Source organism: Sceloporus occidentalis, unplaced genomic scaffold, assembly GCF_023333645.1.
Source record: "Sceloporus occidentalis isolate IW3139 unplaced genomic scaffold, rSceOcc1.0.p SCAF_4, whole genome shotgun sequence".
Taxonomy (NCBI): domain Eukaryota; kingdom Metazoa; phylum Chordata; class Lepidosauria; order Squamata; family Phrynosomatidae; genus Sceloporus; species Sceloporus occidentalis.
In genome coordinates, this window is record NW_028316984.1 from 23,161,182 (window position 1) to 23,188,668 (window position 27,487).

At 39.5% G+C, this 27,487-nt stretch overlaps 1 protein-coding gene across 3 annotated transcripts in view; it reads left to right on the top strand.

Annotated features, from left to right (window-relative positions):
• Positions 1-27,487, top strand: part of SATB2 (SATB homeobox 2) — a 185,202-nt gene that overhangs the window by 118,269 nt on the left and 39,446 nt on the right. For all 3 annotated transcript variants that reach the window (XM_089519484.1, XM_089519486.1, XM_089519487.1), the window contains 2 exons: positions 4,532-4,744; positions 12,779-12,934. In XM_089519484.1, the coding sequence (XP_089375610.1) occupies positions 4,532-4,744; positions 12,779-12,934 (369 nt within the window). The remainder of the gene's footprint in view (positions 1-4,531; positions 4,745-12,778; positions 12,935-27,487) is intronic.

Genomic DNA, 27,487 nt, shown 5'->3' on the forward strand with positions numbered 1-27,487 from the left:
CTTTGCATATTGAAAGTTTAATTTGCTGCAGGTGAGAAAAGGCTGAACAGATTATTTAGCATCACTTTATTTTTATATTTTATAATGTTGATTGTTGGTTCATTGTCACACACTCTACTGTGTGTAGATAGATTATATCTACGTTGACATATCTTTCATGATGTTTTGTTTTATTGACTTTGCGATCACTGTGTCTTCTATTTGCCTTGCATTGAATTAAATTTCTTACTTGAGACATTGGGCTAGTCTGTACGTAAGTGTACTGAATTAGTGCACATTTTTGCACATTTGTATTGATGGTTAATTGTATGCACTTTCCTGTGCAAATTTTCATCTATGCTTCTCCCTTCCTTTGCCAAAAATGTACAGCCATATGTATGTATGTGAAGCAGACGAATGACCGCAGTTACTCTGGTAAAAACCATAAAACCATTTCCCATAGAATTTAAGGAGTTTTTCACCCCCCTCTCCCCTTAAATCCCAAACCTTTGCAAACTGCATGTGGTTGAATTACATTCTGTTTTACTGGAATGAGTATAGATGTGTAGAATAGCCCATTAATTTCTTATTAACAGGTATTAACCTGGCGGCTGTGGTTATACTTTGTAGTCTTGGAGTACTTCTGCAACCTTTCTTGAAAATATAAAATAGATTGTAAAATACCCCAATAATAAAAGGACGGCCGCCCGACTGAGCGGGCAGGCCGTGTTGCCGCCGGTGCGGCGACGCAGGCTCGGTGGAGTGCCCCAGCATGCTTTGCTGGGGCGTGCTTGCTGGCGATTGGTTGCTTGGGAGGGAAAGGGAGGTACTTCCACCTCTGAAAGGCCGCTCTAGGGGGCGGATAGTCCCTCTCTATGGTTGCCTCGGTCCTCCAGGGCGACCGATTGGTTCGGCTGCTCTGGGGGCTGGGTGACTCCCTTCCCAGCAACCCTCTGGGCATGGCCTATTTAGACCCAGTTGCCCAGTGCACGGTGCCATTTGCTGCTTGGCTCTCCCACCCGCCCTCCGCCAGGGTGTTGGTGTTTGTCACAACTTTGGGGCGGCAGCAGAGGGTCTGGATCTGGTGGTCATGGTCTATATGGTTGCATAGCACTGTATCGGGAGTCCCTATGGGACACGGGAGCGATGAGGACATGCGTTGTGGCCATTGCGGGGGCCATAACGTGACACCGCTTCCTGGTGACTAGGGGATTTAATTTGAATGCAATCACTAGGTTGCATGGATATGAGAGGGTGTTCCATCAGCCCCTAGCTCATCCCGATATCTTGCTGATATATGACTGGCCAGTATCTTACAACAGCGGGTTGTACGATGATCCAGACCTCATGCTTTTGGCCAACCCTACCTTTTGGCTGCTGGTTTTGCGTGAATAAAGTTGTGGCCTTTCCTCCACATATGGCTCATGTCTTATTGTGGCGCCGCCCTCCCAGGCAAATAATAAAATACTTGAAAGATTTAGAATCCCAAGCCCTGTGAAAGTTACCAAATTGAATTAAAGTATGCAAAATTGTGTGTGTGTGTGCAAATGCATGTGCACAAATGTATGTACACATGTATAGAAATAGAACCATCTCAGCTTGGGGGTGTTTATTTTACATTACTTTGGAAAAACAATAACCAACAATAGTCACTCAAACAGTGTTCTGTTTCATGTGCTTCTAGCATGTTTCCAAACATCTCCAGCAACTAACTTGAACAATATATAGGGGAAAACAATGAATTGTATATACCATAATTCAATTAAAATGTTATGGATAGATATTCATGCAGACAGGCCACTTTTCCTTCTGGCTATGTGGGTTCTGTAAGACAAAGAGTTGTAAAAGTCCAGGAAATAAAATTTAATTTCTATTAGTGGAACAAAAAGATGCTTTCTTTGAGATCCAGGTTGTCTCTGTCCTTTGTGATGCTACATGCTCCTTTGTTAGGCAGAGAACATTGAATTTATCAAGAAGCCTTCATGCTTACTGTTGCATTAGGAAAACTTTTAGGTACTCTTTAAAGTAAAACATGACAAATGCAGTCCCAATTTTTTTTTAAAAAAGATTTATATTTGTTGAAGGTAGAAACCTTGGCTTCCTCTTTAGGATTTCTCTGTTGTGGCTAATATGTGGTATCTTCACATCTAGAAAACATATCCAGACAACATGGCTTCCCCTGGATATGTTTTCATGAAATACTTGGGTATGTTTTGTTCAAAAAACCCATTAAAATTAATATTCTAATTTGGTGATAACTCTGTAGCACAGAGATGAGGAACTGATTGATTTTTCTGGAATTTTGAGTTAAAAATGAATCAAATATGGATGAATTATAAAGAGCATTACAGTGAAGATTTAAGAACTAAAGTGAATTACAACTTTAGTTCACTTTGTTCTATTGTTCTTAGCAGATCTTGAATTCAACTTGTGAGATATATCTGGTTAAGACTGTAAAAATGAAGGATATTTAAAAAATTGAATACATGGTGTATATAGTAGTGATATGTTGATGAATGGAAAACAACAGCTTTTCTTGACAATAGTATATTGCGAACATTTGTTAATACTTTTCATTTTAGGCAGCTGTTGCCTAAATTTGTGTTCTTTGTCAGTGCTTGGCTGAATAAACTTTTTACAGGTAGAAAGTGAGGCTTTTGAATGTTTCTATTCTAGTATTTAAAACCAGTTTGTATGTGTACTCTACCCTCTTTTCCCCATCTTGTCTGGATCTGGTTACGTTAACTTCTTTGTGTGTGCGTATGTGCCTTCAAGTCACCTTTCATGTTATGGCAATCCCATGAATTTCATGCAGTTTTCTCAGGCAAGTGATACTTAGAGGTAGTTTTCCCAGTTCCTTTCTCTAATATACAGCGTAAAGCACTTGTCCTCTTGTAGAGTACTAACCAGGGCTGACTCTACTTAGCTTCCAAGATCAGACAAGATCTGTTGCCTTATTTTAAATGTAACTCCATGTAGGCATTTATAATTCAGTTGTGCAAGCTGTCCTTTACCATGCTAACTGGCATGGGACAGCCATTTCTCACCTAATATCTTCCTGACTCATAAGCTTAGGCTGTTTGCCTCTTCAGAGCAGGAACAGTGCTGTCCCATGCTGGCTTCTGTTCTGGCTTTACTAATAGGACTGACAACTGGGGAGAATTAAATGCAGTTCATTTTTTTAATAAGAATTTTATAAAATTGGTGATTCCCTCCCCCCAAACATAATGGAAGGAATGGAAGGAATCTGGCATTTTAAAAACATAGAATATGAAAGAAAGTAGACCTCACGGTTTCACCCGTCCCCTCAGAATTCTCTGAATATTAATCACCTGAAAGTTATTGACTTCTGGATTCCTCCTTGTTAACAGCTGCATGGCAGGCAGGTACAGAGTACCTTCTCTGTGCATGGAATAGCTGCTGTGACTATTCTGATAGTTGAGACTAATGTTCAGTTTTTGATATAAACTTATAATTTCCAAATTTTGTCATGAATGGAATGGCAAGAAGTTAAGAAATTTTAAAAATCAGTGTCGGAAAAACATACATTGACTTTTAAAGCCCTACTCTTTGAGGACAAGGCTCAGTATTGGTCTTTTGGCCTTCATATACTGTTTTGGACCCATTATTTTGCAAGGCTGCTGTGATTATTCTCTGGCAATGATCAACAAGCTGTATAGATTCCTATAGTTTACTTGATATTCTCCTGGATGATAGCACACAGATGGCAAGTTGGTAATAATAATTCTTCTAAGCAAAGACCCAAAGCTTATTTATGGTAGCCCACATTTCAATACCATCTTTATGTTGACCTTAGTTATTGGTCAGTAACATATATTTCCTCAAAGTTGTCAATTTATGCTGTATAAATCTGCTAGGTTTCTAAGGGCCTAGCAACATGTTATACTTTAACTAAACATCTGATTTCTTTCATGTAAAAAAATAAAGCTAGGCATATTTGATGGATAAGGGCATTGTCACTTCCTAATTTTCTTAATGAAGCATCAAGCAGTTTTCAAATTATTAATTTCTAACAATGAATTATCATGAGGATTTTTCATATTTGCAGCATTCCCTCCTCCCTCCTTAGAAAGACTTGACAGGTTTACAGTGAATGAACTGTAACATCCAAAGCCTGCCAAACATTTTTCTTCATGAGTCTCCTGTGCTGTTTAAATGTCTGGACTAAATTTACCAAACTTGGCAGATTCCTGAAGATGAACAGGATTGCCAAGTGTTTCTAGCCTAAAGCAGAAAGAGTGAGAGCACTAATAGTTCTGAAAATATTTGCAGGAGGCACCTGGCTATAATTGTAGCTTTATAAAAGGTGTCTTGCTACCCACCTGTCCCGTTGGCAACTCTATGTTCAGTTTGTTCTTAAAAGGAAGATAGAATCTGAACATAATGGCTCCCAAATAAATCACATGAGATTTATTTCTTCAAAACATTCCCTGTGCTTTGACATTTGAGGAAGCTTTCAGTTTTGCAACCTGGCTGGTTACAACAATTTTTAAAAAAAGACTTGGCCTTTTTGTTTAATTTTTTGAACCAGGGATTGCTATCAGAGATACTGCGTAAAGAAGAAGACCCTAGAACAGCTTCCCAGTCCCTCCTGGTAAATCTGAGGGCAATGCAGAATTTCCTCAACCTACCTGAGACAGAACGAGATCGTATATATCAGGATGAGAGAGAGAGGAGTATGAACCCCAATGTGAGCATGGTGTCTTCAGCCGCCAGCAGTCCAAGCTCCTCCAGAACCCCCCAGGTAAGGTTCAACCCTATTGATTGCTTTAAGAATTGTCCCACTATCCAGAAACCTCCAATCAGTGAGATCACTTGTTAGGATTTTCCCCACTTGTTATTCCATGCATCCAAATGCATCTTAGGTTGAATTTTTTAGGGTTGAAATTGCTGCTCCCAAGAGCGTGTTTTCTTCTAGCAACACTTCCTGGGTGGAGTCAGTTATTAATTTGACTAATGCTGCAAATATAGAGAACGAATGTTCAAGCAACTACATGAAAGAATTCAAACAAGAACAAGTTGCACACATAGGCTATGAACCCAGCTTCACAAGGCATCAGTGTTCATATGGAACTGCGTGGAAACAATAGCTATCCCAGTTTTTTCAATACTGGAAATGTCTTCTCCTGTCTTCTCCACTGCACACTTGTAAAGTTTAGACAGTCACTGTTTTCTCTGTGAACTAGCGCCCCCATGTCTGGCAAAGTTTTCCCATTTATGATTTTGCCCCATAGTTGCCATACTAATAAGGGATTTGCTTCAGTTCTTCATCTAGCTGATGGCAAGCCAATTTCTCAGCAGCAACTAAAGACTTAATCAGATCTTACGAAGGCTCTTAGAGCTTACAGAGGCTCCCATAAACCAGTAGTGAAACATATTTAGAAACATGGGCGGGTTACAAACCACCAAAAAATACGTATGGAATACGTATTAGGGTTAGGAAGGGGTGGTGCTTCCGCACCCCCCTAACCCTAGTACGTATTCCATACGTACAACATGGCGGCGCCCCTTCCACATGGGGGCCGCCATGTTTATGTATCGGACGCTGTGTGTCCGCACGTGTCGCGGCATCTATGACGTTGCGAGTCCGCCCCTGGCGCCTCGCGACGTCATAGAGGCGCCGCTTAAAGAAGCTCCATTTTGGAGCTTCTTTTTTGCTCCGCAAGGGAGCCGCGCGGTGTGGCTGCGGCGGCTCCCTTACGGAGCAAACGGCGGCAGCGGCAGACCGCCTCAAAGCGGCAGTCTATAACCCGCCTTAGAGTTCATCCAAAACAGAGCAGCCGAGTCAATTGTATTGTTACAATGAGTGTATTACACCTGCTTTTAAGGACTTTCACTGCTTTCTGGTCGGTTTCTGGGCCGAGTTCAAAGAAAAATTATGGACTTTTAACAGCCAAAATGGTTGCCCCCCTTTTTCTTGTGTGAATCTGTCCATCAGAAACTTTATTTAGATTAGGTCCTTGGGTTTTAATGAGATTGGTGTGAAGGAGTGATAGCAGGTTCTTTTCCTGCTGCATGGAGAATGTCAAATGAAGAAGAATGAATGCTATGTGTCCGAGGATAATTGCAGCTTGAGAAGAAAACCAGTTACAGAGAGAGACATGTGTAAACCAGACTTTGGAACTAACAACTATTATTATACCCAAGGAGATCTGTGGAGTTGGCTTGTTGTGAGAACACTGGCTAAGGACAAATATAGTGGTTGAAGAATCTAGCATCAAAGGGGACAATTTCCAACATGGCTTCACTAAAATAAATCATGCTGAAAACCATTATTTCTCTAGTGATTTTAGATTGGATATGGAGAGAATGCAATATGCATATTATTCTCCATCTGTTGATCAGAACTATCAGGATGGTCATGAGGTGTATTGGGTAGGATTCTCAGTGGGGCTATTTTTCATTAACTAGACAGGATGCACACATTTAGTGTGGTGTGGTCCCTTTCAAACCAGGCTTATTCCTCTCCTTGTATATCTTGCATAAATTTTGTTCAAATACACACTGCCTTCATATACTTGTATTAGACACTGCAAATGAAAAATAAAATCTGAACTTGTTCATAGTTTAACTACTGATTCAACTATTTTGTGTTGTCTGTTGAAGGGGGCAGTCTGTGGAGTCACAGTGGGACAATGGCCAGAGATCATGAATCCCAGAAAATCCAATATGCTGTCCATCACACTTTGAGGGTTTTTTTTTAATTGTATGGCTCAGCACCATACAGAGAGGTATACACATCATGGATAGGATCTGGAGGCAGTAGTAATATAGAATGTGCTGATGGATCATTTTTTTATCCCCAGTGCCTTGAAAATGAACACATCATTGACATTCTTGGGTTGAGGGATTATGGGGTGGCTGGAGCTGGACTGCATTCAGCACTACTGCCTGTCTCACTTCATTGCCTGGTAAGCTTAGGGAGAGGAGTGCCACAAGGGAGATATTGTAGGAGCAGCTCAATGATACCTTCTCCAAGGACCCATCACACCACATAGCCACCTTCTAAAGTAGGACTGAAAAATTAGTTTGCAAGTGGTTCCTGAAGGACTGAGCTAGGTTTACAGGGTAGTTTTGCTTCAAACATTTGAAAAAACGTCAGATACATAATAAATGGTAGTGCATTGCTCTCTGTTGTTGTTGTTGATGATGATGATGAGGAGGAGTAGTAGTATATTTATTTCTATCCCAGTTTTTTTTCACAAAAAGGAAATTCAAAGCAACTTACAATTTAAAAAATACAATTAAAAATGCAAAAGTAAGCATTAAAATAGAATCAAACTGTTACAGTATTAAAACACATCACTCATGAAAAGAATAAAATGCAGTTTAAAAATATAAAAGTGCTTAAAAACAGAACATGGCCACCTAGCCCGAAAAACCCACCAAAAACATGCTTAAAAACAGTACAATTAAAACAGTTCAACATCCCCATCCCATTCTATGATGACTTTCTATTTTTCAAGCTTGTCTGAATAAAAATGTTTTAGGAGATTATTGCATTACCAAAAAACACATCTTATCCATGATGGGATACAGTCGTGTTTCAGGGTGCAAGCGGTTTTTATTGCACTCAAAAATGCTGCTGCTGCCATTGGATGGCTGCAACCCACATGCAGCCTGGATCCCAGTCATGCTTAGCTGGCTGATTTTCAAAGATGGGAGTTTCCCGTCTTCGAAAATTGGCCGGGTGCATGCTGGTTGGAATCGCTCGGCGGCAGTTGTGGCATTTTTGAGCATATTCTGTCAGGGATAAGGCACTTTTTAGGTAATGTGATAATCTCCTTAGTCTACCAATGGAAGGACAACAAGAATTCTGACCAACCATGCTTGTGGTGGGTCTGAGAGATAGGCATCTCCTGATGATCTCAGAGCCTGGGCTGGCTCATACACGAAGATACAGTCTGCCAAATAGTCTAAACCTGAGCCATTTAGGCCTTTATAGGTCATAACCAACACTTTGAATTGTGCCCAGAAACAAACTGGAAGCCACTGGAACCGTTTCAACGGGGACATTGTGTAGTCTTTTTAACCTGTCATAGGTGCTTTACAGTCCGCCCAAAAAGGGCAGTCTGCCGGTGCCGTCATTTGATGCACGGAGGAGCCCCAGCGGCCAAACCATGCGACTCTTCCGCGCAACAAAAAGAAGCTGCAAAATGCAGCTTCTTCTTGTGGCGCCCTTATGATGCCGCAAGGCGCCAATGGTGCACTTGCGGCTTCATAATGGCGCTGAGACGTGCGGACGCTAAGCGTCCGCTACGTCAAAATGGCGGCGCCCATGTAGAATGGGCACCACCATTTTGTACACACTCGGCGTATACTAGGGTTAGGGGCATCTGGAAAGGACGCCCCTTTCTAACCCTGTGCACGTACTTTCTGCCCGTGCAGAACAGGCAAAAGTTAGTAGCTGTTTGGACCAGTTGAATTTTCTGAATACTCTTCAAAGGCAGTCCCAAGTAGAGTGTGTTATAGTAGTCCAACCAGGATGTAACTAAGGCATGTACTTCCATGACCAGATTTGGTGTCTCAAAGTTGGTGCACAAGTTTGAGATGTGCAAAAGCACTCCTTGTCACTGCTTCATAAAAGTTGAACAAAACCTAAATGAATAAATAACAAAAAAGAAGAGAAACAAGTTACTTAGCTTAAGAAGCAGGATGACTTCTTCTTTATTTTATGTCCAACTGAACCTGTACAAGAAAGTTATAAAAGACAGCTTAGAATAATTTTATTTTAAACCACAATGCATGCGTTATCATGGAAGATATGTTTATTTATTTATTTTCACTGTCAAAAGGTCATTTCTCCCCAAGATGACTTTACATATTTAGAAATGTATTTTAATGTGTTTAGGGATGTATTTAAAAATTGGTTTACCCATAGAGAAAATTCTCTAATCTTTCTTAAAAGACAAAAGAGGGAGTCCTGGTGGCGCAGTGGTTAAATGCCTGTACTGCAGCCATTCACTCAAAACCACAAGGTTGCGAGTTCAAGACCAGCAAAAGGGCCCAAGCTCGACTCAGGCTTGCATCCTTCCAAGGTTGCTAAAATGAGTACCCAGACTGTCGGGGGCAAATTAGCTTACTTCCTAATTAGCTTACTTGCTGTTCACCACTATGATCTTTGGAATAGTGGTATATAAATAAAATAAAATAAAATAAAACAAATTATTATTATTAAATTATTTACTTCCATTTACTACTTCCATTACCCAATAGGCTAGTCGCCCGCTGGCTGCTTTCAACAGCCAAAATGGACATGGATCCAGTATGCATGTGGTGGCTCTCACCTCTCCAAAGATTCTCTCCACATCCTCAGGTTGCACAAACCTCCTCAGGTTGCACAAAAGTGTATCCAGTAACACTTGGGAAGGAGGCATCAAGGTTACATCCACCAGACCTGTATCAACTACAGCATCCAAGTTGGAGTGGATCCGAGCGATTTTATCCGCAATGTCCTGTGCAAACTCTTCACAGCAGGCTACTGAGTGGTTTATACACTGCTCTTCTGGGCCGGAATGCAGAAGGCTCCACTTCATGACACTATGCGGATGCAATGGTGGTAGCAAAAAAGGATTTCTTCACTGCCACCACTGCCACAGCATAGATTTTCCAATGAGCTCTAGCCCATGTTCGGTCAAACATGCTCCGAGACTTCCAGCATCTTCGCTCTAGTCTCCTTCCCACTTCTTCACTAATATAAGGACTGTATTCCCTTCCTTCCCTCCCATTTTCAAACATATTCTAAATTTTAAAGATGTTTATGTTTAAAAAAGATGGAAGAGAGGTGGAGAAGAAAAAAACTGGCAGCACCTTTAAGACCAACTGCTTTTTATTTTATCATAAGCTTTCATGGATGTAAACCCACTTCTTTGGATGCAGTACCAAGTGGTCTTATGGCCCCAGGCCCCAGGAATGAGATAGAGTCTAGTGGAAGCCAGAAAGGTGCTAATCATGTCTCTTGCTTTAAATTTCAAACGTAAAAAAGTTCAAATTTTCAGTCTTCAAAAAGTCATGTGTGTGTACCAGGGGTGCAGTTTGTAAAAAACACTGATAGACATTCTTCAAAGTAAAATGGCTTTGCAGAGTCAGAGGGATGGGCAGCAATGGCAGAGAAGAGGAGAACGTTGTGTTCTCTGACTCATACATATGGGTCTTGAGCCTGTGAAAAATAATATATGGAACCTTCTACAGTTGAGTAACTTTAAGCAAAAACCCTTCCTCCACAAATCCAGCTAAGGGAAGCTTTTGCCCCTTAACTGATTTTCAGCTAGTACAAGAGCTGCATCATATGGGGTTATACACCATAGTATGGGGTGCCTTTCAGTCCACTCACAAGGACTTCTTTATTTTATTGTTGATATCTGATGCTTCAGTTTCAAAATTTCCATGGTAGATCACAATTAGTATGTTAAAGCCACCAAGAAGATAAAAACAGCATAATGTATTATTGGAACCACAAAGGAAGAAAGCCATTAGAAAATTGAAATATAGATATTATGCGAGGTCTGGGCAAACAAACAGGTTTCTGCTTAGTGCTGGATAAATTAAAGATTTGGTGACAGGCAGTCTCTTTAGGAAGAACCTGCAACATACAGGATGCCCTAACTGAAAAGTCCCTTTTTTCCATTGCCACCCAACCCACCTCTGAAGGTTCTAGCACTGTAATAAGAATCTTAGGGCCCTTTAAGCTGCCATCTGAGTGGGTTTGGAGTGTGACGTTTTGATGCTGCCAATCATCATGAAGCTGCCCAGAATTTGGGCCACTGTCCAGACATGGGCAGCTTCATGACATTCCGGCGGCATTATGTTTATATGTTACACACCACTGGAGTATCATGAAGGCCATGGGGCCGCCCCTTTTTTGGCTAAGTTGAAGACGGATTGGGGCCACGGCCACAATCTGTCTTCAGAAGGGGCGGCTTTAAGCTGAACCTTCTTGCCAGTCTGTTTCCCGCCTAAGGTCCAAACCACACTGCAGAAATAATCCAGTTTCAGATTGCTTTAATTGCCCTGGGTCAATGGTAGGGAATTCTGGTAAATGTAGTTATGTGAGACATTTATCGTCCTCTGTCAAAGAGCTCTGATGCCACAATAAACTCTGATTCTCTAGCATTGGGCCAAGGCAGTTAAAGATGTCTCAGACTGGATTATTTCTGCAATGTGTTTTGGACCTTAGAAGATAATCCTAGCATTTGTGCAGGTTCATGTGGAACTAGGCAGTAATTTTGATGTATAAAATATATGTTTCAAGGTTTGCCACTGATATTAGAAGATTACCTTAAAAATCACCAAACATGGCAGGCAGAGAAAATATATTAAAAATGAAAGACAAATTTGTGTTCCAGTGGCAAATGTTAATCCTCTGTATGAACATTGTTTCCCTTGATACTGCTCACAGATTGGTTTTAAACCTTCTGTTGACATTTGTATAGGAGCAGACCAGGGCTTTTAAACATATGTTTCTGTACAACAAAACACCAAACGTCCTTTTTAGAGAGGCGAAGTAGTGATCTGTTCCCTACAGAGGTTGGATTAATCAACATTGTTAGATTAAAACAGGCTATAAAATATTCAGCATCTTCCACAAATTTGAGTACTTTAGGGTTTTGGAATGGGGGAAAATGATATTGCTATCTTTTCTACATTTATTGGTAGATTTCAGTGTTGGTTGTTACTCTCTCTGGGTGTGTGCGTACCCCACCAAATCCTGCTGTTTGGTGTAATAGATTCTGCAGTTTGCTCATGATTAGATACATAATTAGGTGTTTCAGTAGTGTAACTGACTTGTAGTGTTGAAATTATTAGCCAGATTCCAAATTTGGGGGTAATGGGGTCTCATTCATTTACCATCTATTCCTTTCCTTTCCTGAGAACTGTCTCTGATACCTCAGCATGGGGAAGTGCCAATATTCACTGTTTATTGTCCTTCAGTTGTCACAGAAGTTGATTGGAAATCATTCAATTAAAAGGAGTGCAGTGGAATACACAGAAATGCAATATGAGTTAAGGAGACCAAGGGCAACACATCAAATACACTGTCAAGCCTGGAGTTATTAATTTTTTCTCATTCCAACTGATTTCCTAGGTGAAATTAGGTGACTATCTGGCCAGCATAATGATGGGAAAACATACATACTCAAATGACATACGTATCGCTTTAATAAAGAATGAGAGAGACTTGAGGGAGTACATTAAATTGAGTAATAATTTATTATTTAGAGACCTCTATGCATTTACTCATTTTTTCTGGAAGAATTGGCTCTTCCTCAAAGGTATGCTTTCTTAAGGGGGAGGAAAGCAAAAATCCAAATAGTTCTCTATATAATACATTGTGTTTGGTGGCTAGCTGGATTGAGCAACTGCTTTGAACTTAATGCCTCTTCTGCATAATATTTCAGTTTTTCCAATACATGTTTGCCTGTATATATTGACTGTATATATCTGTATATACTGATAGAGGGACAGAGAAAAACTCTCTCTCTCTCTCTCTCTCTCTCTCTCTCTCTCTCTGTGTGTGTGTGTGTGTGTGTGTGTGTGAGAGAGAGAGAGAGAGAGAGAGAGAAATGAGAAGGAAAGAGAGCACTGTGTATGTCCTATAGGAATGCATTGCAATTATTTCCAATCACAATTAACCTGATTAGAATAATGGACAGGAAATGTCCCTCTGTAGCTAATGCAGTTTGGCATCAGCTGACTGAAATCCTTTGATAATTTCTGCACAGATGGCTGGGCTGAAAGCAGCACTTTTTTAATTATTATTTTCATGGTCTCTCGGTAGGCCAAAACCTCGACACCGACAACAGACCTCCCCATTAAGGTGGACGGAGCCAACATCAACATCACAGCTGCCATTTATGACGAGATCCAACAGGAGATGAAAAGGGCCAAGGTGTCTCAGGCTCTGTTTGCCAAAGTGGCTGCCAATAAAAGTCAGGTGAGTAGGCAGTTCTTTTTCGAGACCAGAGAAAGCTTTGAGATTGATATTGGACCTGTCTCTTTTGCCACTTAGTAAAGGTGCATGTCTCTGCTATTGTAAAAACAGTAACAAGAAAATTGTCATCATCAACATCAGTCCGTTCAGAATCAGTTGCATTTTGTCCTTTAGCTACTGAATGTTCCTTCCCCCCCCCCCCCCCCGCCTCTTTAAACTGAATGAATAATAAAAAACACAGATCACTTTTCTTTACAAATACTGAAATAGAAGCAGGGTCATAACACGCATAGTGCTTTTCTCCTCCAACTTCTACATACAGTGAAGATACTTCAAATTATGGTGTCCTACATCTTTGACAGGTAAAATGTTTAAGGAATTGAACCATTTTCTCTACCAAATGAATGGAAAGCCATAGATGGATTAATCACCGAGATTTCGTTGTTTGCTTTTGAATGTATTTGTAGTTAAAAGGTGGGGAAAAAACTCAACAATATGCAAAAAGTAAAGTGCACTAATTTCTAGAAATACCAGTATTATTACTATGCGGAGAGTCTATGCCTTTCCCATCCTTATATTGTTCTGTCCTTCTTATTTGTCATGTCTCCTGGTGTACCACTTGTTTTCAGTGGAGCCTGTGGGTTAATGATCACACACACACACACACACACACACACACACACACACACAGCCAGCAAAAGCCCAGGCACAATATGAAATACATAAAAGGAAAATGCCACGGAGCCCTGTTACACAGTTAAAGGAATAAAAATCTCATGTACCACATGGCAAAATATAATGAGAGCTGGAGCTGTTAAACGAATAAAGCTGTTAAAAGCATAATGCCACTTGGCACAACTACTGTGCATTTAACGGTTTTCCACTGTGTAATAAATGACATATGTGGTAAAAGTGCAGTAAATATAAAAACTGCACAATTGATTTTGCAAACGTGCCCTTCATCCTTTCCTTCATATGAATTCCAAAGATATCTGCGCAGCCAAAGCTGGATAGTTCTTAATCAGGACCCTTTAGAACAAACCAAATTACCAGGCTCTTTTTGAGGTTTGGCTTCAAAATGCCTGGAAGCTTCCTGTCATTTTACCCAGAAGAGTCTTGAAATAGAAAGGCAGGCTTTAAGCCACCCAAAATAATTTGGGTGGCTCTCCCACTACAATGTGTGCCAAGTTTGAATGCTGAAATTCTGAAGGAGTTTGTCACCATCTATTCTCCTGGCTAGAATGCACTCATTATTCTTGACCTGCAAAACAAAACAAATCAACAACAATAATAATGTTGCAGCACACAAAATAGTGGTTGGTATCTGCTGTGTGGAAAAGGCCCTCTATTTAAATTTGACAAGTATTTGAGGTCCACACTTGTGTGAGTTTTTTTTATATAGTTTTTTTTAGTTGGACGTGGGTTTAAGATTTTTTTTTAACTAAAGCACACATATACTAACCCATGTATAGGTAAATTGATTCAAAATAAGCTGAAATTAATGAAATGAATTCAATGAATTCTTCGGTCCAAGGTCTCTATAGTCCAGCATTCAGTTTCCAACCATGGCTAATCAGATGCCCCATAAAACTCACAAAGAAGATTCTCAGTAGGAGTTGATTTGATACCACACTGTCTATATAACCAGCTATTCTACCCATTCTTCTTGTCTCCAAAGTTGTTCTTGCTCAAAACAGTATTGAAGCAGGAGCTTCATGTAGTGATAGATTAAATAATTTTAGATCTTGCTAAGGAAAATATGCACTCATTCAAGACCATCTTGATTTTTGAAGGCCATATGTATTGTAAACTGAGGTGTAGGTGGTAGTCCCATCCAGTCTGCATAGCAAACAAGCACCATAGTGGGGGCAGCACATGTTGTGTAATCCAGATGGTACAAGGTGACATGTCAATATAGTGTTCTCCTGCACTGTATCACATCTGATTCCCCCTCCCCGATCCTTTTGATAGATTTCCAAGTTGTTGTTAAAGAGCTAAAGTAGGATGGAGTGAAATATCAGCATTTATTCTGGTCCAAGATAATCACATAAGGATCATAGGGAGTAAAGTATGTTTTAAGGTGTGTGTGAATGTGTGCAGGCACGCATGATTGCAAAACTAAAGGAGATTTAAAAGCTGGCAAAATGTAGAAGATGAGTTCATTAATCCCAAATAGTATCACTTCCAAAGGGAAGGAAAAGGCAAAGGGGGGAAAGTTCTTTTTAAAAATATTAACTGAGAAGTCATGAAGGGGGATTGACAGTTAGTTAAATCAATTCAGATTGTATTAAATAAATCTTCAGGTTGTAAACTATTCAATACAAACAGGTATATTTAAAAATTTCATTTAGTCACCTTTATAAAGTGAAGTCACTTAACCCACACCTTCTAGATCTGCTTGTGAACACAGTTATCCTTTGGATTTTGCACTCTTTAAATTTTGCAGTCAAATTCTATGCTGTAAATAAAGCTTATTTTAGGTTAAAATCTGTTTATCCTAAAGCACTTTGTACTTTGAGGAGAGATAGTTTAAAAATGTGCATTTTGTGAGAAGACATATTTGAATGCATATTTAAATTTGTATACTTAAAAAAAACACAGAAAAATGCAGATTAATGGGGCAACAGGATAGATTGGTTTTGATGTAGTGCATGTGAAATTAACCCCAGACCAGAAGTGAACTTGACTCATCCATCCTTTGCCTTCAGGCACAATTTAGTTGGAAAGACTGTTCCTAATCCTTTCACACAGCCTCTTTAGGTGAGATGCTGTATGTGCTATAGAATATAGCAAGCATGTTTTAAACCACTCTGAGTCCCAATAATAATAATAATAATAATAATAATAATAATAATAATAATATACATTGGTCAAAATGTTAATTAAACTTTTAGTTTATTTTTTTTAAATAGATGACATAAAATCACAAACTTATTTATGTACATTATGCTACTAAATACCTCAAAGGTATCAGATCCCACCTAATCTTGGAAGCTAAGCAGGGTCAGCTCTGGTTAGTACTTGGATGGGGGTCAACCAATGAATGCCAGGTGATGTAGGGTGTATTTCAGTGGAAGGAATGGGCAAAAATGTCCCTGAGTATACCTTGCCTAAGAAAACCCTATAAAATCCTTGGGGTTGCCATAAGTTAACAGGCAACTTACACACACGCACGCACGCACGCACGCACACACACACACACACACACACACACACAAGTCTTTCTGGTCTCTTTGGTTTTTACTTTTACACTTTCAGCCTTTTCCTACAACTTTTATAGTTAGAAACATATAATGTAAAGGAATGGAAGGAAGACTGAAAAAGAAACCCAGAAGTTAAGAAGAAGGCAACAAAGGCCTCAATGAAAGTGCAGGATTTGCTTTGGAGTATACAGAAGATTACTATGAGAATTGAGGGACTGCCTCCCTTCCAGTTCCTGCAATGATGCTGTTCTATTAGGGCATGGGTAGGAAGATCTAAAAGATTAAAAAGATATTAAATAGCTTCTCCTTTTAGAAATGGACAATATAAAACCAGTTAAAACAATCATGAATAATAGAACCATAAAATATGTGCCGTCTGGGTAAAATCTGTTTAGCCCAAAAAGGCTTTAATAAAAAGCCTTGTTTAAACTTGGTGCAAAATGATTCCATTGTTGGCACCAGACATTTATGGGGAGGGAATTCCATAACCAGGGAGTCATCACAGAAAAGTCTATTGATCATTTCTAGGGCAAAAATTACATATTAGAATAATGTTTGATTGTTTTCTACAACTTATGTAGCCAAAGAGAGGATCAGAGAGAGAGAGAGAGAGAACAGAAAAAATACCTATGTTTTTGTGTAGCATGATAAAACTATCTACAAAATATATGGCAACAAATAATTATTTGTCACAAAGCTACCAAAATATTGTTTGTAAGGAGAAATGAAGAACGGAGACTGCAAGAAAGTTGTCCTTTAAACCACTGGTGGGTGGTGGGTGTCAAGTCCATGGGGTGGTGAATCCTCTGTTTTTCAGTCCAGACTTGAAAGAAGCTATTCAAGGTGCTGAACCGTATTGCCAGAATAATAATAATTTATTTATATTCCACTTTTTCACAGGGAATCAAAGTGGATCACAACTGTAAAATGACACAGCATACAATTAAATTATAATTAAAAAGACAGATCCCCAAAGCCCAGCCCTCCCTCCACTCGTAAAAACATAAGTCCAAGCCATTAAATAGGATTAAACAGCAGACAGTGTAAAACATAATAGAAAAGAAAAAAATTGTGGGTGAATTGTGCAAGAGAGGTTATCCTATAGGAGAGAGGGGGCAGGGATGGTGATATCGGTACCAATATCAATAGCAATGTTAGGAGCAATAGAAATAGCAGCAACAGTAATAGTAGTACCAGGGGGAGGCAGGTCAAGGAGGCTGATCTGGGAAGGCCTGCTGGAAGAGATCCGTCTTTATAGCCTTTTTAAAGGCTTCCAAGGTGGTAAGATGACGGATCTCATCCGGCTGGTTATTCCAGAGCCTGGGAGCAGCAGATGAAAAGGTCCTCTGCGTCACCGCAGACAACCTAGTCTTCTTAGGTTGTAGCAGATTCTTCCCAGAGGACCGAAGTGTGTGGGCTGGATTATATGGAAGGAGGCGGCCCCACATGTAGTCTGGACCCAAGCCATGTAGGGCTTTAAAGGTTAAAACCAACACCTTGTATCTTGCCCGGAAACTGATAGGCAGTCAGTGGAGAGATTTTAGGACAGGTGTAATATAGGCAGTTCTAGGTGTGCCGGTAACCAACCTGGCTGCCATGTTTTGTACTGAATGAAGTTTCTGAACTTGGCACAAGGGTAGATTCAGCCCTTACCTTGAGAATTTTTATGTGCTGTCACAGTTTGATAAAAATGTAGAATGCAAGTTTTGTGTGATGAATACTGTTAATATGTGGATTGTCTGAATGTTTATCTAGAATAAAGGGGTAAAGAGTTCAAGGAGTAATCTGGCAAAACTAGTGCTTCCCCAAACATTATGTTACCGAATGTTGTGGTTCAAAGTTGAACAGTAAAGAGCAAAGAGATCACTAGGCCTTGTCAAGATCCCATCAAGATTCAATGCATAAATTACTACTACTCAAATCAGCTTTTCTGGCTGTTTTAAATCACTAGGATCTTTATTTTAATAGTTAACTATTAACTTTATAGAATAAGAGCTTTTTGTGACTAAAGAGCAAGTTCAGAATACCACCTGGTTTGTTTTGTGTTGATGTGGATATTCAGTCACCCAAAGAGTTAATTCCTGCTGAACACTTGTTTTAGAGTACAATTAGGAAGTAATCTTTCTGTGGCTAATAGCATAATTAGAATATCTTCTAAGACATACATTACATTTTTTGTCACAGATGCTGACATTTTTCTGCAATGAAGTTGTGGGTGAAGAAATATCCTTTAACATATATTTTGAGTAGAAATTTTTGAATCATTTACACTAACATCACTTCATTTGCCTATTCATGTATTTTCTGGAATCCCTGCAAAATGTCAGTGTAGAAACATTCAATTTCTTTTTAAAGGAGAAGAAGAGGAGGAAAAAAGAACATCATGCTAAACAAGTACTGCCCAAGGTCAATGAATTAAATGCTGAAGTTATATTTTTCCAAACCAATGTATCAGTGTATCATTGGTGATAGTGTCCCAAACAAGCAGCTTTTCAATATAAATTACCCTGGATAGCTCATTTCTGGCTTCCATTACAAGCATTGCTTAATTGGTAGAACATTGTCAATGGTCTTAAAATCAATGCCCTTCAGCTTTCCAATAATCTAGCTATTATTGCAATAAAGCTTAGCTTCTTTTTCAGGCTACTCAAGTCTCAGTGGCTCTCCTCTCCCCCCCCCCCCCGCCCCCCAAACACACATCAATTTCAAATCATCCTGGTCTCCTGTGCACTATTTATGTTAGTATATGAGACATATTGTTACTCTGAAGGCAAGTATGAACATTGCGCCCATTGTAGGTTTCTTCTGGTATTCCACAAAGGCCTCTTTTGCCTTTTTCTTTCTTTGAGTGATGCTTCAGGGCATAGAAATACATCCTCTCAACCAAATCAAGCCAATATTTTTTTTAAAAATGGCACACTCACATAAAGAAATCTAAACTGTGAAGAGAAAAGGCACAGGAAAGCTTTTATTTCAAAAAGAAAAAGAAACTATAATCATCCAGTAGAACTAAATGCAAGTAGAACCTGTGGTAGAGAATGTGAACAAGAAAGAGCTATGTCCTTTTCTAGACTGAGAAAATTAATACCTTGATGCCCCTAATACATGCTTGAAGGAGTAAATTTACATGGCAATAAGGACTGCTCTGAATTGAATTTAACATCGTTCCTGCCACTATAACAGATTTTTGGATCAACTTCAGGTTTACATTCATCTTAAAGGGTTTCTGTATATGTCCTTTTTGATAGATAGTTTATTTTTTCTTGACCACCACATTTGATTTAATTGTAGAAATAAAAAGACCAAGGAGTTTATCACACGCGAGGGCTCCCGTAATGCTCCTGTCACTCAAATGTCACCAATCTGCAACAGGAACCTCCTGGTGGGTTCGCGTCTGGCACTATTAAAGGGGAACACTGCTGTTTTTGTCATGGAAGCGTTCTCGTAATTGTTAGGAAAAGGGCCCTTTTTTAATAACGATTTGATCCGTTATTAAAAAAGGGCCCTTTTCCTAACAATTACGCTGACAGTTCCATGACAAAAACGGAAGCATAGCGCCATGAACGATTCCACAAGGAGGCTCCCATTGCAGTTTGGTGACGTTTTGGTGACAGGAGCATGATGGGAGCCCTCACATGTATTAAACTCCCAAGACTCTTAGCTGAGGTCCAAAATATTCCTGGCTTTCTTTGATGACTTTCTTTGTCTGCAAGCTTTGGGGTTCCTAGTTTTTGTTGTGGTTGTGGTTACTATCTGCCACCAAGGTAACTTTGACTTATGGTGATTCTGTGAATGAGAAACCTCCAGGTCACCCTGTCATCAATAGCACTGCTCAAGTCTTGTAGACTCAGGACCATGGCTTCTTTGATTCATTCTATACATCTGGAATGTGGTCTTCCTCTTTTCATACTGCCTTCTAGCTTAACAAGCATTATTGTCTTTTCTAGTGAGTCATGCCTTCTTGTGATATGGCCACAGTACAGCAGTCTCAGTTTAGTTATCTAAACGTCTAGATAACCATGTATTTAATATGTCACCTTTCTCCTAAAGTAGGATGCAGTGTGGCTCACAGATAAAATTGATTAAAACCTTACCAATAGAGTTTTAGAAACAGTAGCCCAGACAAGATGTAATCATAGGAAAAGCTGGCCCACTAGTTTTAGCTGTGCAAATGCACTCCTGGCCACTTCTGAAACCTGGACATCCAGGCCCAAAGCTGAAATTTCAGGGGGAGTGTAACCCCATCCAAGCATCCAACAAAGGCAGGGTTCCTGTTTTTTGATCTGCCATTCAGTTGACCAGGAGCACTTCTGTCTCATCTGGATTAAGTTTCAGTATGTTTGTTCTCATCCAATCTATTACTAACAACAGACACTGGTTCAGTATGTCAGCTTCCTTGGAATCACATGGGAAGGAGAGAGAGTTAGGTGTCATCAGCATAGTGCTGATACTGAACCCCCAAACTCTGGAAGATCTCTTTCAACTAGTTTCATGTAGATGTTAAATAGACTGGGGGACAACACAGAATCCTGAGGGACTCCACAGGCCAATGGCCAGTGCACTGAACAAATCAGGTTTGGACTAGAGTTGCTCCAGGACCCCTTATTTATCTTTTTAGCAGGCCACAGTATCCATAGAAGCTTTTTGCAATACCACATTTGAAATGAGTTGATTTTCTTCAATCTGTCTTCACTATCCAGCTTTCACAACCATACATAGAAATGGGAAATACAATGGCATGGACAATTCTAACTTCAGTATTCAATGATATATCTTTACACTTCATTGTCTTCTCTAATTCCTTCATAGCTGACCTTCCAAGTCTTAATCTTTGATCTCTTGACTGCAGTCTCCATTCTGATTAATGATGAGCCAAGATATGGAACATTTTGAACTATTTCAATATTGTCATAACCTGCTTTAAAGTTATGTAAATCATCAATGATCATTATTTGTCTTTTCTTTATGTTCAGCTGTAAATCTGCCTTTGCACTTTCTTCCTTGATTTTCTTCAGCAATTGTTCCAAGCCTTTGCTATATTCTGCTAGTAGTATGGTGTCATCTGCATAACTTAAATTATTGATGTTCCTTCCTCCAATTTTCACACCTACTTTCTCCAAATCTAATCTTGCATTACATATTATATGTTTACTTCGAAGTTAACCAGACAGGGTGATAAAATGCAGTCTTGACTGACCCTCTCCCCCCACTTGCCAATTAGAAATCAATCAATTTCTCTTTGTTCTGCCTTGGTGGTAGCCTCTTGTCCTGAGTACATCTGAACAATGAAATGTTGTGACACACTCATCTCTTTAAGAGAGATTCACAGTTTTTCATGATCTAGAAAATCAAAGGCTTTCCTATAACCTAGAAAGCACAAGTCTCCCTCCCCCCCTTGAAAGTCTTTGGCATGCTCCATTATCCAACATATGTTGGCAATATGATCCCTAGTGACGTTTCCTTTCCTTTTTAAAAAATCTTTATTATTTTAACATATATACAATGTTGCATATACCCCATTCCCTACTCCCCACTCCCCCCTCCCGCACGGCTTGAAGAGTTTAGGATCAATATACTGTTTACAATTAATACCTAACATTCAATATGTGGGATTTAATTACATTATTGACTTCATTGTACTCCGTATTCTGTTTAACTTTCTCAAGCAGGATTTTCCAACCCAAATTCTTTTCCTTTCCTGAACCCAGCTTGGATATCTGGCATTTTTTGATCCATAAATGGTAAAAATCTTTGTTGTAGAATTTTGGAATCACTTTGCTTTGCTTTGATGTGCAATTAATGCTTTGGGGTTCCCAATGTATTAAGTTTAAATTGTTATGCATATTGAGCAACAGAATGGGAAAGTTTACTTCCCCCAAAGATTTTATCTCTTTTGTTATGCAAAATGCGTTGATCAGGAGACAAAAAGATACTGATGCTATCTGACAAAATGTGACAGATATGCAAACCTATTGAGGTTTTTAAATATATATATAAAATTACCAGATATCCATTCATATAACTAAAGGTTTGTGTACAAAAGAAAATGCAAGCTAAATACCTTGCTATCATAATTACAGCCTTTCTTCAGTTGTATAAGACTATTTATTCGGGGCAACGTTTCTTTCCTTTCCTAAATTTGAATGTTTCAAAAAGAAACTTGCAGCATATTTTATTGGCCATTATTTTATTCTGCTTACAATAAACTTGTCCCAGAGTGTCACTGTTAGTAATATAAAGCATATACACAGAATATAGAAATTAATGCAAGTTAAATATGATTTCCTTCAGCAAGTGAATAGTAAATTCCTTAAAACTTCCTAAAGCCATTAAGATGGATCTCTTCCGGCAGGCCTTCCCAGAATAAAATACTCAGCCATGAATAAGACTTCCCATCTAGTGAACTCTGCTCATGATGATTATTATTTGGATTAGCTGGTTTTTAATATGTAGTTTTAAATCTTATACTGTTTAATCTTGTTTTAAGGTGGGCATTATATATATATATATATATGGATGTATTTTAACTTGTTGTACGCCGCTTTGATTGCCTGGCAAACAGCGGGATAGAAATAATATTTTTATTATTTTATTATTTATTAAAGGTTAGCCACTACCTGTTCGTAAATAATATTTCTACTTAGTTTCGGCAATTTTACAAAATAGCAGTAAGTGCCCCCTTATTTCACTCTACAACTGAAAACTAACCCAAATGGCAATGATGGAAAATACTAATTCAGAATATAATTGATTAATCTGTTATTAATTAATTTGAAAGCTTTTGATGAAACTAGGCACAAGAATGTAAGTTTCTAAGACTATTTGTTTATGAGAAAACGGGACTGGCAAAATTGAGCCAATATTAATTCTACCTACACTCAACTTCAGTGTACTGGATCAGTTCTCATCATTTCCTGAAACTCTGCTACCAGTAACATTAATCGAAACCCTGAAGTCAACACAAACACATCCATCTACATGAAATTCTGCATCAGCGTTTCTTACATGGAAATAATTCCCTTGGTATGCTGAGTGTGACATACATGAAGTCCCTATGCCACTACCTCCTTGAATAAAATAACACAACTTCTTGAGGTTTTTTTTAACAGAAAAAGGAGATTTATTATTAATAATTCATGAGTTCTCATTGAACATGCACGAAGCAACGGTGCTATTCAATAGAGAATACTGTCATCTGTCACTGTTTTATTTGACATTTACACTTTTTTTTGCTTGGTACTGCAAAACTTTCTTGGATGGCATGCTAAGATTATTTAAATGGTTTGTGCGTGGGCGGGGGCACCCTACACAATGCACAAATACTTCTTCTTTTAGTGGTAGTTTGTTTGGATATTGTGTGTTTCAGTTAGATGGGGCTTATACTAGTTCGGTTTTTCGTCTCGCGTTAATAATACTGGTACTTAACACCTATTTGGTAGATGCTTGAAAGGCTGTCTGAATAAAAGGATGTCCGGATACTAGAATGATGAAATAGAAATAGATTTGTTGTAGATATGTGTACAAATAGACTGCAAAACAGAGAGAAAACAAATAATAGCTATTGTGAGAGAAGCTGACACAAATGAATTGTCATTGCTGATGCCAAATAAATATTTATAAATGGCATCAGAGGGAGACCCATTTGTATAAAATTGCAAGCATGAAGAGGGCATTTAGCACAATGACATTACAGAGTTAGGGGGGGCTTAGCAATTTCTTGCTGATATTAGGCTCATGAAAATCTTTCTGCTCTGTAGATTAGTTATTATTTATAAAAATTGCAGAACCAGCTGATACATTCATAAGCTAATTATTGTAGCAGCTGGGTATATACATGGTGCAATATGTCTGAGGCTGTGAAGTATCACAGATTTCTTGGACCCTGCTGGTGTGTGTGTATGTGTATGTGTGTGTAAGCACTGTAGAAAGCTGGATCCCTTAATCTGATCACCCAAGCAAAGAGTTTCTGGGGAAACTGGATTAATATTTCCCTAAGTAACAGGAATGCGATTCACCTTCAGAGCTGAGCTCTGCTAAACATGCCATTAGCTCATGTCCACTGGGGAATCGAGACATTCTCAGGTGTCCTGAGGATGAGATCTTTGCCTGGTAACTTCTTTTGCCAGAAATTAATTTGGTTTGCTCATGTCTGCACACATGGTCACACTGCAGTCTAGTTCTCTCCTTAATAGCTCTACGGTCAGGACCTTGCATGTTGCTTGGCAAATTGAGCGCTATACTTCCTCAAGACTAATGGCAGAGAGCATGTAGTCCATAATGAGGCCTGTAGTGTCAGGCTAAGTGACTGTAATGAGTGCAGATTATATCAGTGCTTATCCATCAAATGCAGCTGAATATTGTATACCGCATTCCAAGATCAGAAGCAGAGATGGTAGCAGTCAGCTGTCAATCGTCTCTTTTCAAGCTGAGCTTTCCAAAAATGCAGCCGCATCCTCAGACAGACCAGTAAGTCTTCGGATCGAGATCATTCAAAACGTTGACTTTGAACGGCTGTAGGAATTTTCTTATCCTTTAAAAACAGCTTTCTGGAAAAAAAAAAAAGGTCTTGCACTACACTTTCCCATGGGAAGTGTTTTAACCATACCTGATTGAAATACTTGAAAGTGTTTGTTGGAGGCTTACTTGGATCTGTAAAAAGGATGGAGAAATAGGAGCTTATTTTTTCCACAGATGGTTTATTTTACATTTCAAAAATTATTTCCTTTGTGAGGAGGAACCCCTGAGAAAACACTTTGGAGCTAAGAGGGTTTTTGTTGTTGTTTTGTTCTGTTTCTAAATTATTATGAAATAGACACAGGATCTTGTGTGAGAGGAAGAGACTGTTTGTGTGTCAGCTGATTCTGTGGTTATCCACATACCATTGAAAATACTAAATACATATATTTATTCAAAGAAATAATTAGATATCTTCTTTTCATTTCCCCCCACTCCTAGCTTATTGCAAGAAAAGATCAGGTCTGCACAAATGTGGCCTCTCACTTGTAAAAACAAGGCAGTGTTGTGTTACAGATTAGTTTATAAATCCCCAGTGGCTTCACAGTTCAGTGCCTACAGCTGCTGCAGATGGGCCTGGGTTTTTGTCTCTTTGCTGTGCTGCAGCCGGCAGTTGAAGGAGAAAATGGAATGATCAGGTTATTAACATGTAGGCCGTGAGGAAGAGGCTGCACAATGAGAACAGCTGGTGTTGCTGTCTTGGCTGATGCAGCGGAGATAATCAAATCTTGCCTTTTCCTTTTTTTCCTTTTTTCCTTTTCCTTTTTTTTTTCCCCCCCTTTTTGCAGGGGGATAGAGTAAAGACAGAAGACACAGTGGAGACTTAGGCAAACAATGACACGAGACTATATGTGGTGTTAATACCATCTCCCATCAGGACTTGTCACTGACTTATAAGTTTTTGCATTACAAAAATCTCTCAGTGATTCTTCGGGTTAGTGACAAACCACAGTGTATAGGTATTGCCACTTCTTGAATTTTAACAAAATATTTTTAAAAATCAAGATTTTCTAAGTGCTTCTTAACACATGACATGATCCCTCAAGTCCCACTGATTTCAACGTCTAGTTGAGCACAGGGCTGTGGACTGCACTGGGTGACTCCATGGGGGATATTTAGCAGGGTGGTCACTCACTATTGGTTTCAAGACCCCCAGCTGCCCTCCTCTGCCAGCCAAGACATCTCTGGCGTCCGTCCCTGTTGAGTTTGGCAGGGCTGATGGCTGGGCCAAGAAAAGGAGATACCATCAGTGGTGACTATGAACTCCTCCCTTTCCCCAGAAGGAAGTACAGGGCAGGGCAGTGGGACAGAAGGGAAGGGAAGGTGGGCAGCAGTGTGCCAGGCAGCTGGGCTGGGCAAGGGGGTGGTGAGGTGGACAGGAGGAGGAGGCAGATGGTGACTGCCCCCCCATTCCTGCTGCTGCTACTACTCCTTTAACTGTGCCTCCCCTCTCTTCCCACTCTCTCTCCAGGGTTGCACATCCCATTTTTGGAGGGGAGGGAGGACTCACCACCTGGCACTGCCTGCTGGGGGATGGGTTTGGGATGTCAGGTGGGATGTAGCTGCTACAAAGGCAGTTATGGCATTCGTCTCTTCCTCTTCTGTTCTCCTTTCTTCCATCTTCTTCAGGGGTGGGGGCATCCCAAGAGGCCCCAGTCCTGGCCCCCTCCCATCCCTATCATTGCTCCAGGGGGCAGCATGTGGCGACCAACACCAAGTCCCTTCTTCTGCTGGCAGCTCTTATTCACTAGCACTGGAGGGTGACTGTCTGCCTGGGTGTGACACCATGAGTCATTACTGCATTGGGATGACACCAGTCCTAGTGATGCCACTGTCAAATGGACAAAGATATATACTTGAACTTTACCTGGGCTGGGCTCATACTGTCAAAACCTAGAGCTCTCATTTCAATGTATGGGCTATAAAACTCTCAAACTATTTGAATTAGGAAGTGCTGGGAAATCTTTTATTTATTAGTAAAACCACAAGAAAGGATGATTCAGTCACTGCTGTGCAAGAGACAGCTGCTTGCAGATATGAGAAACTAGGCACTGCAGATGTATAGTGTACCTAAAACTCCAAAGAGGATTAGCATACCTGCTTTCTATACATAAAGGTGGCTGAATCTGGGAGAGTTTTTCACTCATTAACAACAATTCTGCCTTTCTGCCCTATAGTTTACATTGCTCTTTTCTCACAGCGATGTAGGCAATATCTCTATCTATTAATGTCATGATTAAATTCTATTAAATTTGTTTAGGGGAGTGGTCTCTTTCAAAAGTTCAATTAAGTAATTCTTTCCAGTTGGATCCTATGTGGGAACCATGCATTTTTCATAAGCAGTACATGCTGACTCATAACTGATAATATAAGACCATATTCTGTTGCTGTCTTGCCAGGGAATCTAGTTGTGCATCAACTAGATGCATTCAAAAAGCGTTCATTGTATGACTTTTCCATTTTGGTGCTCAGTATCTGGCATCCAGACAAGACTCTGGCAAGCTGTCTATACTGCCCTATTTGAATCAGGATCAAATCTATATGTGATTGCACTAGAAAACATGTTTAAAGTTCATTGCATATTTGATTAAATAACTTGGAAGATGCCGTTTGGATTACAGTAGGATTATAATGACCAAACTAGCATGCATGATACAAGTTCTAGTACTTTTAAACAGTCTTAATGTAAGATATCTCAAATGAGTAGCTGGAATTGGAGATGCCACCTTCAATCATGGTTGTACATCATATTGGAATAACAGAAGAAGAGCTTTCCCAACAGAACCAGAGAATTATGTCGTTCATCAGTTCATTAGTACCTAACAAATCCAAATTTTTT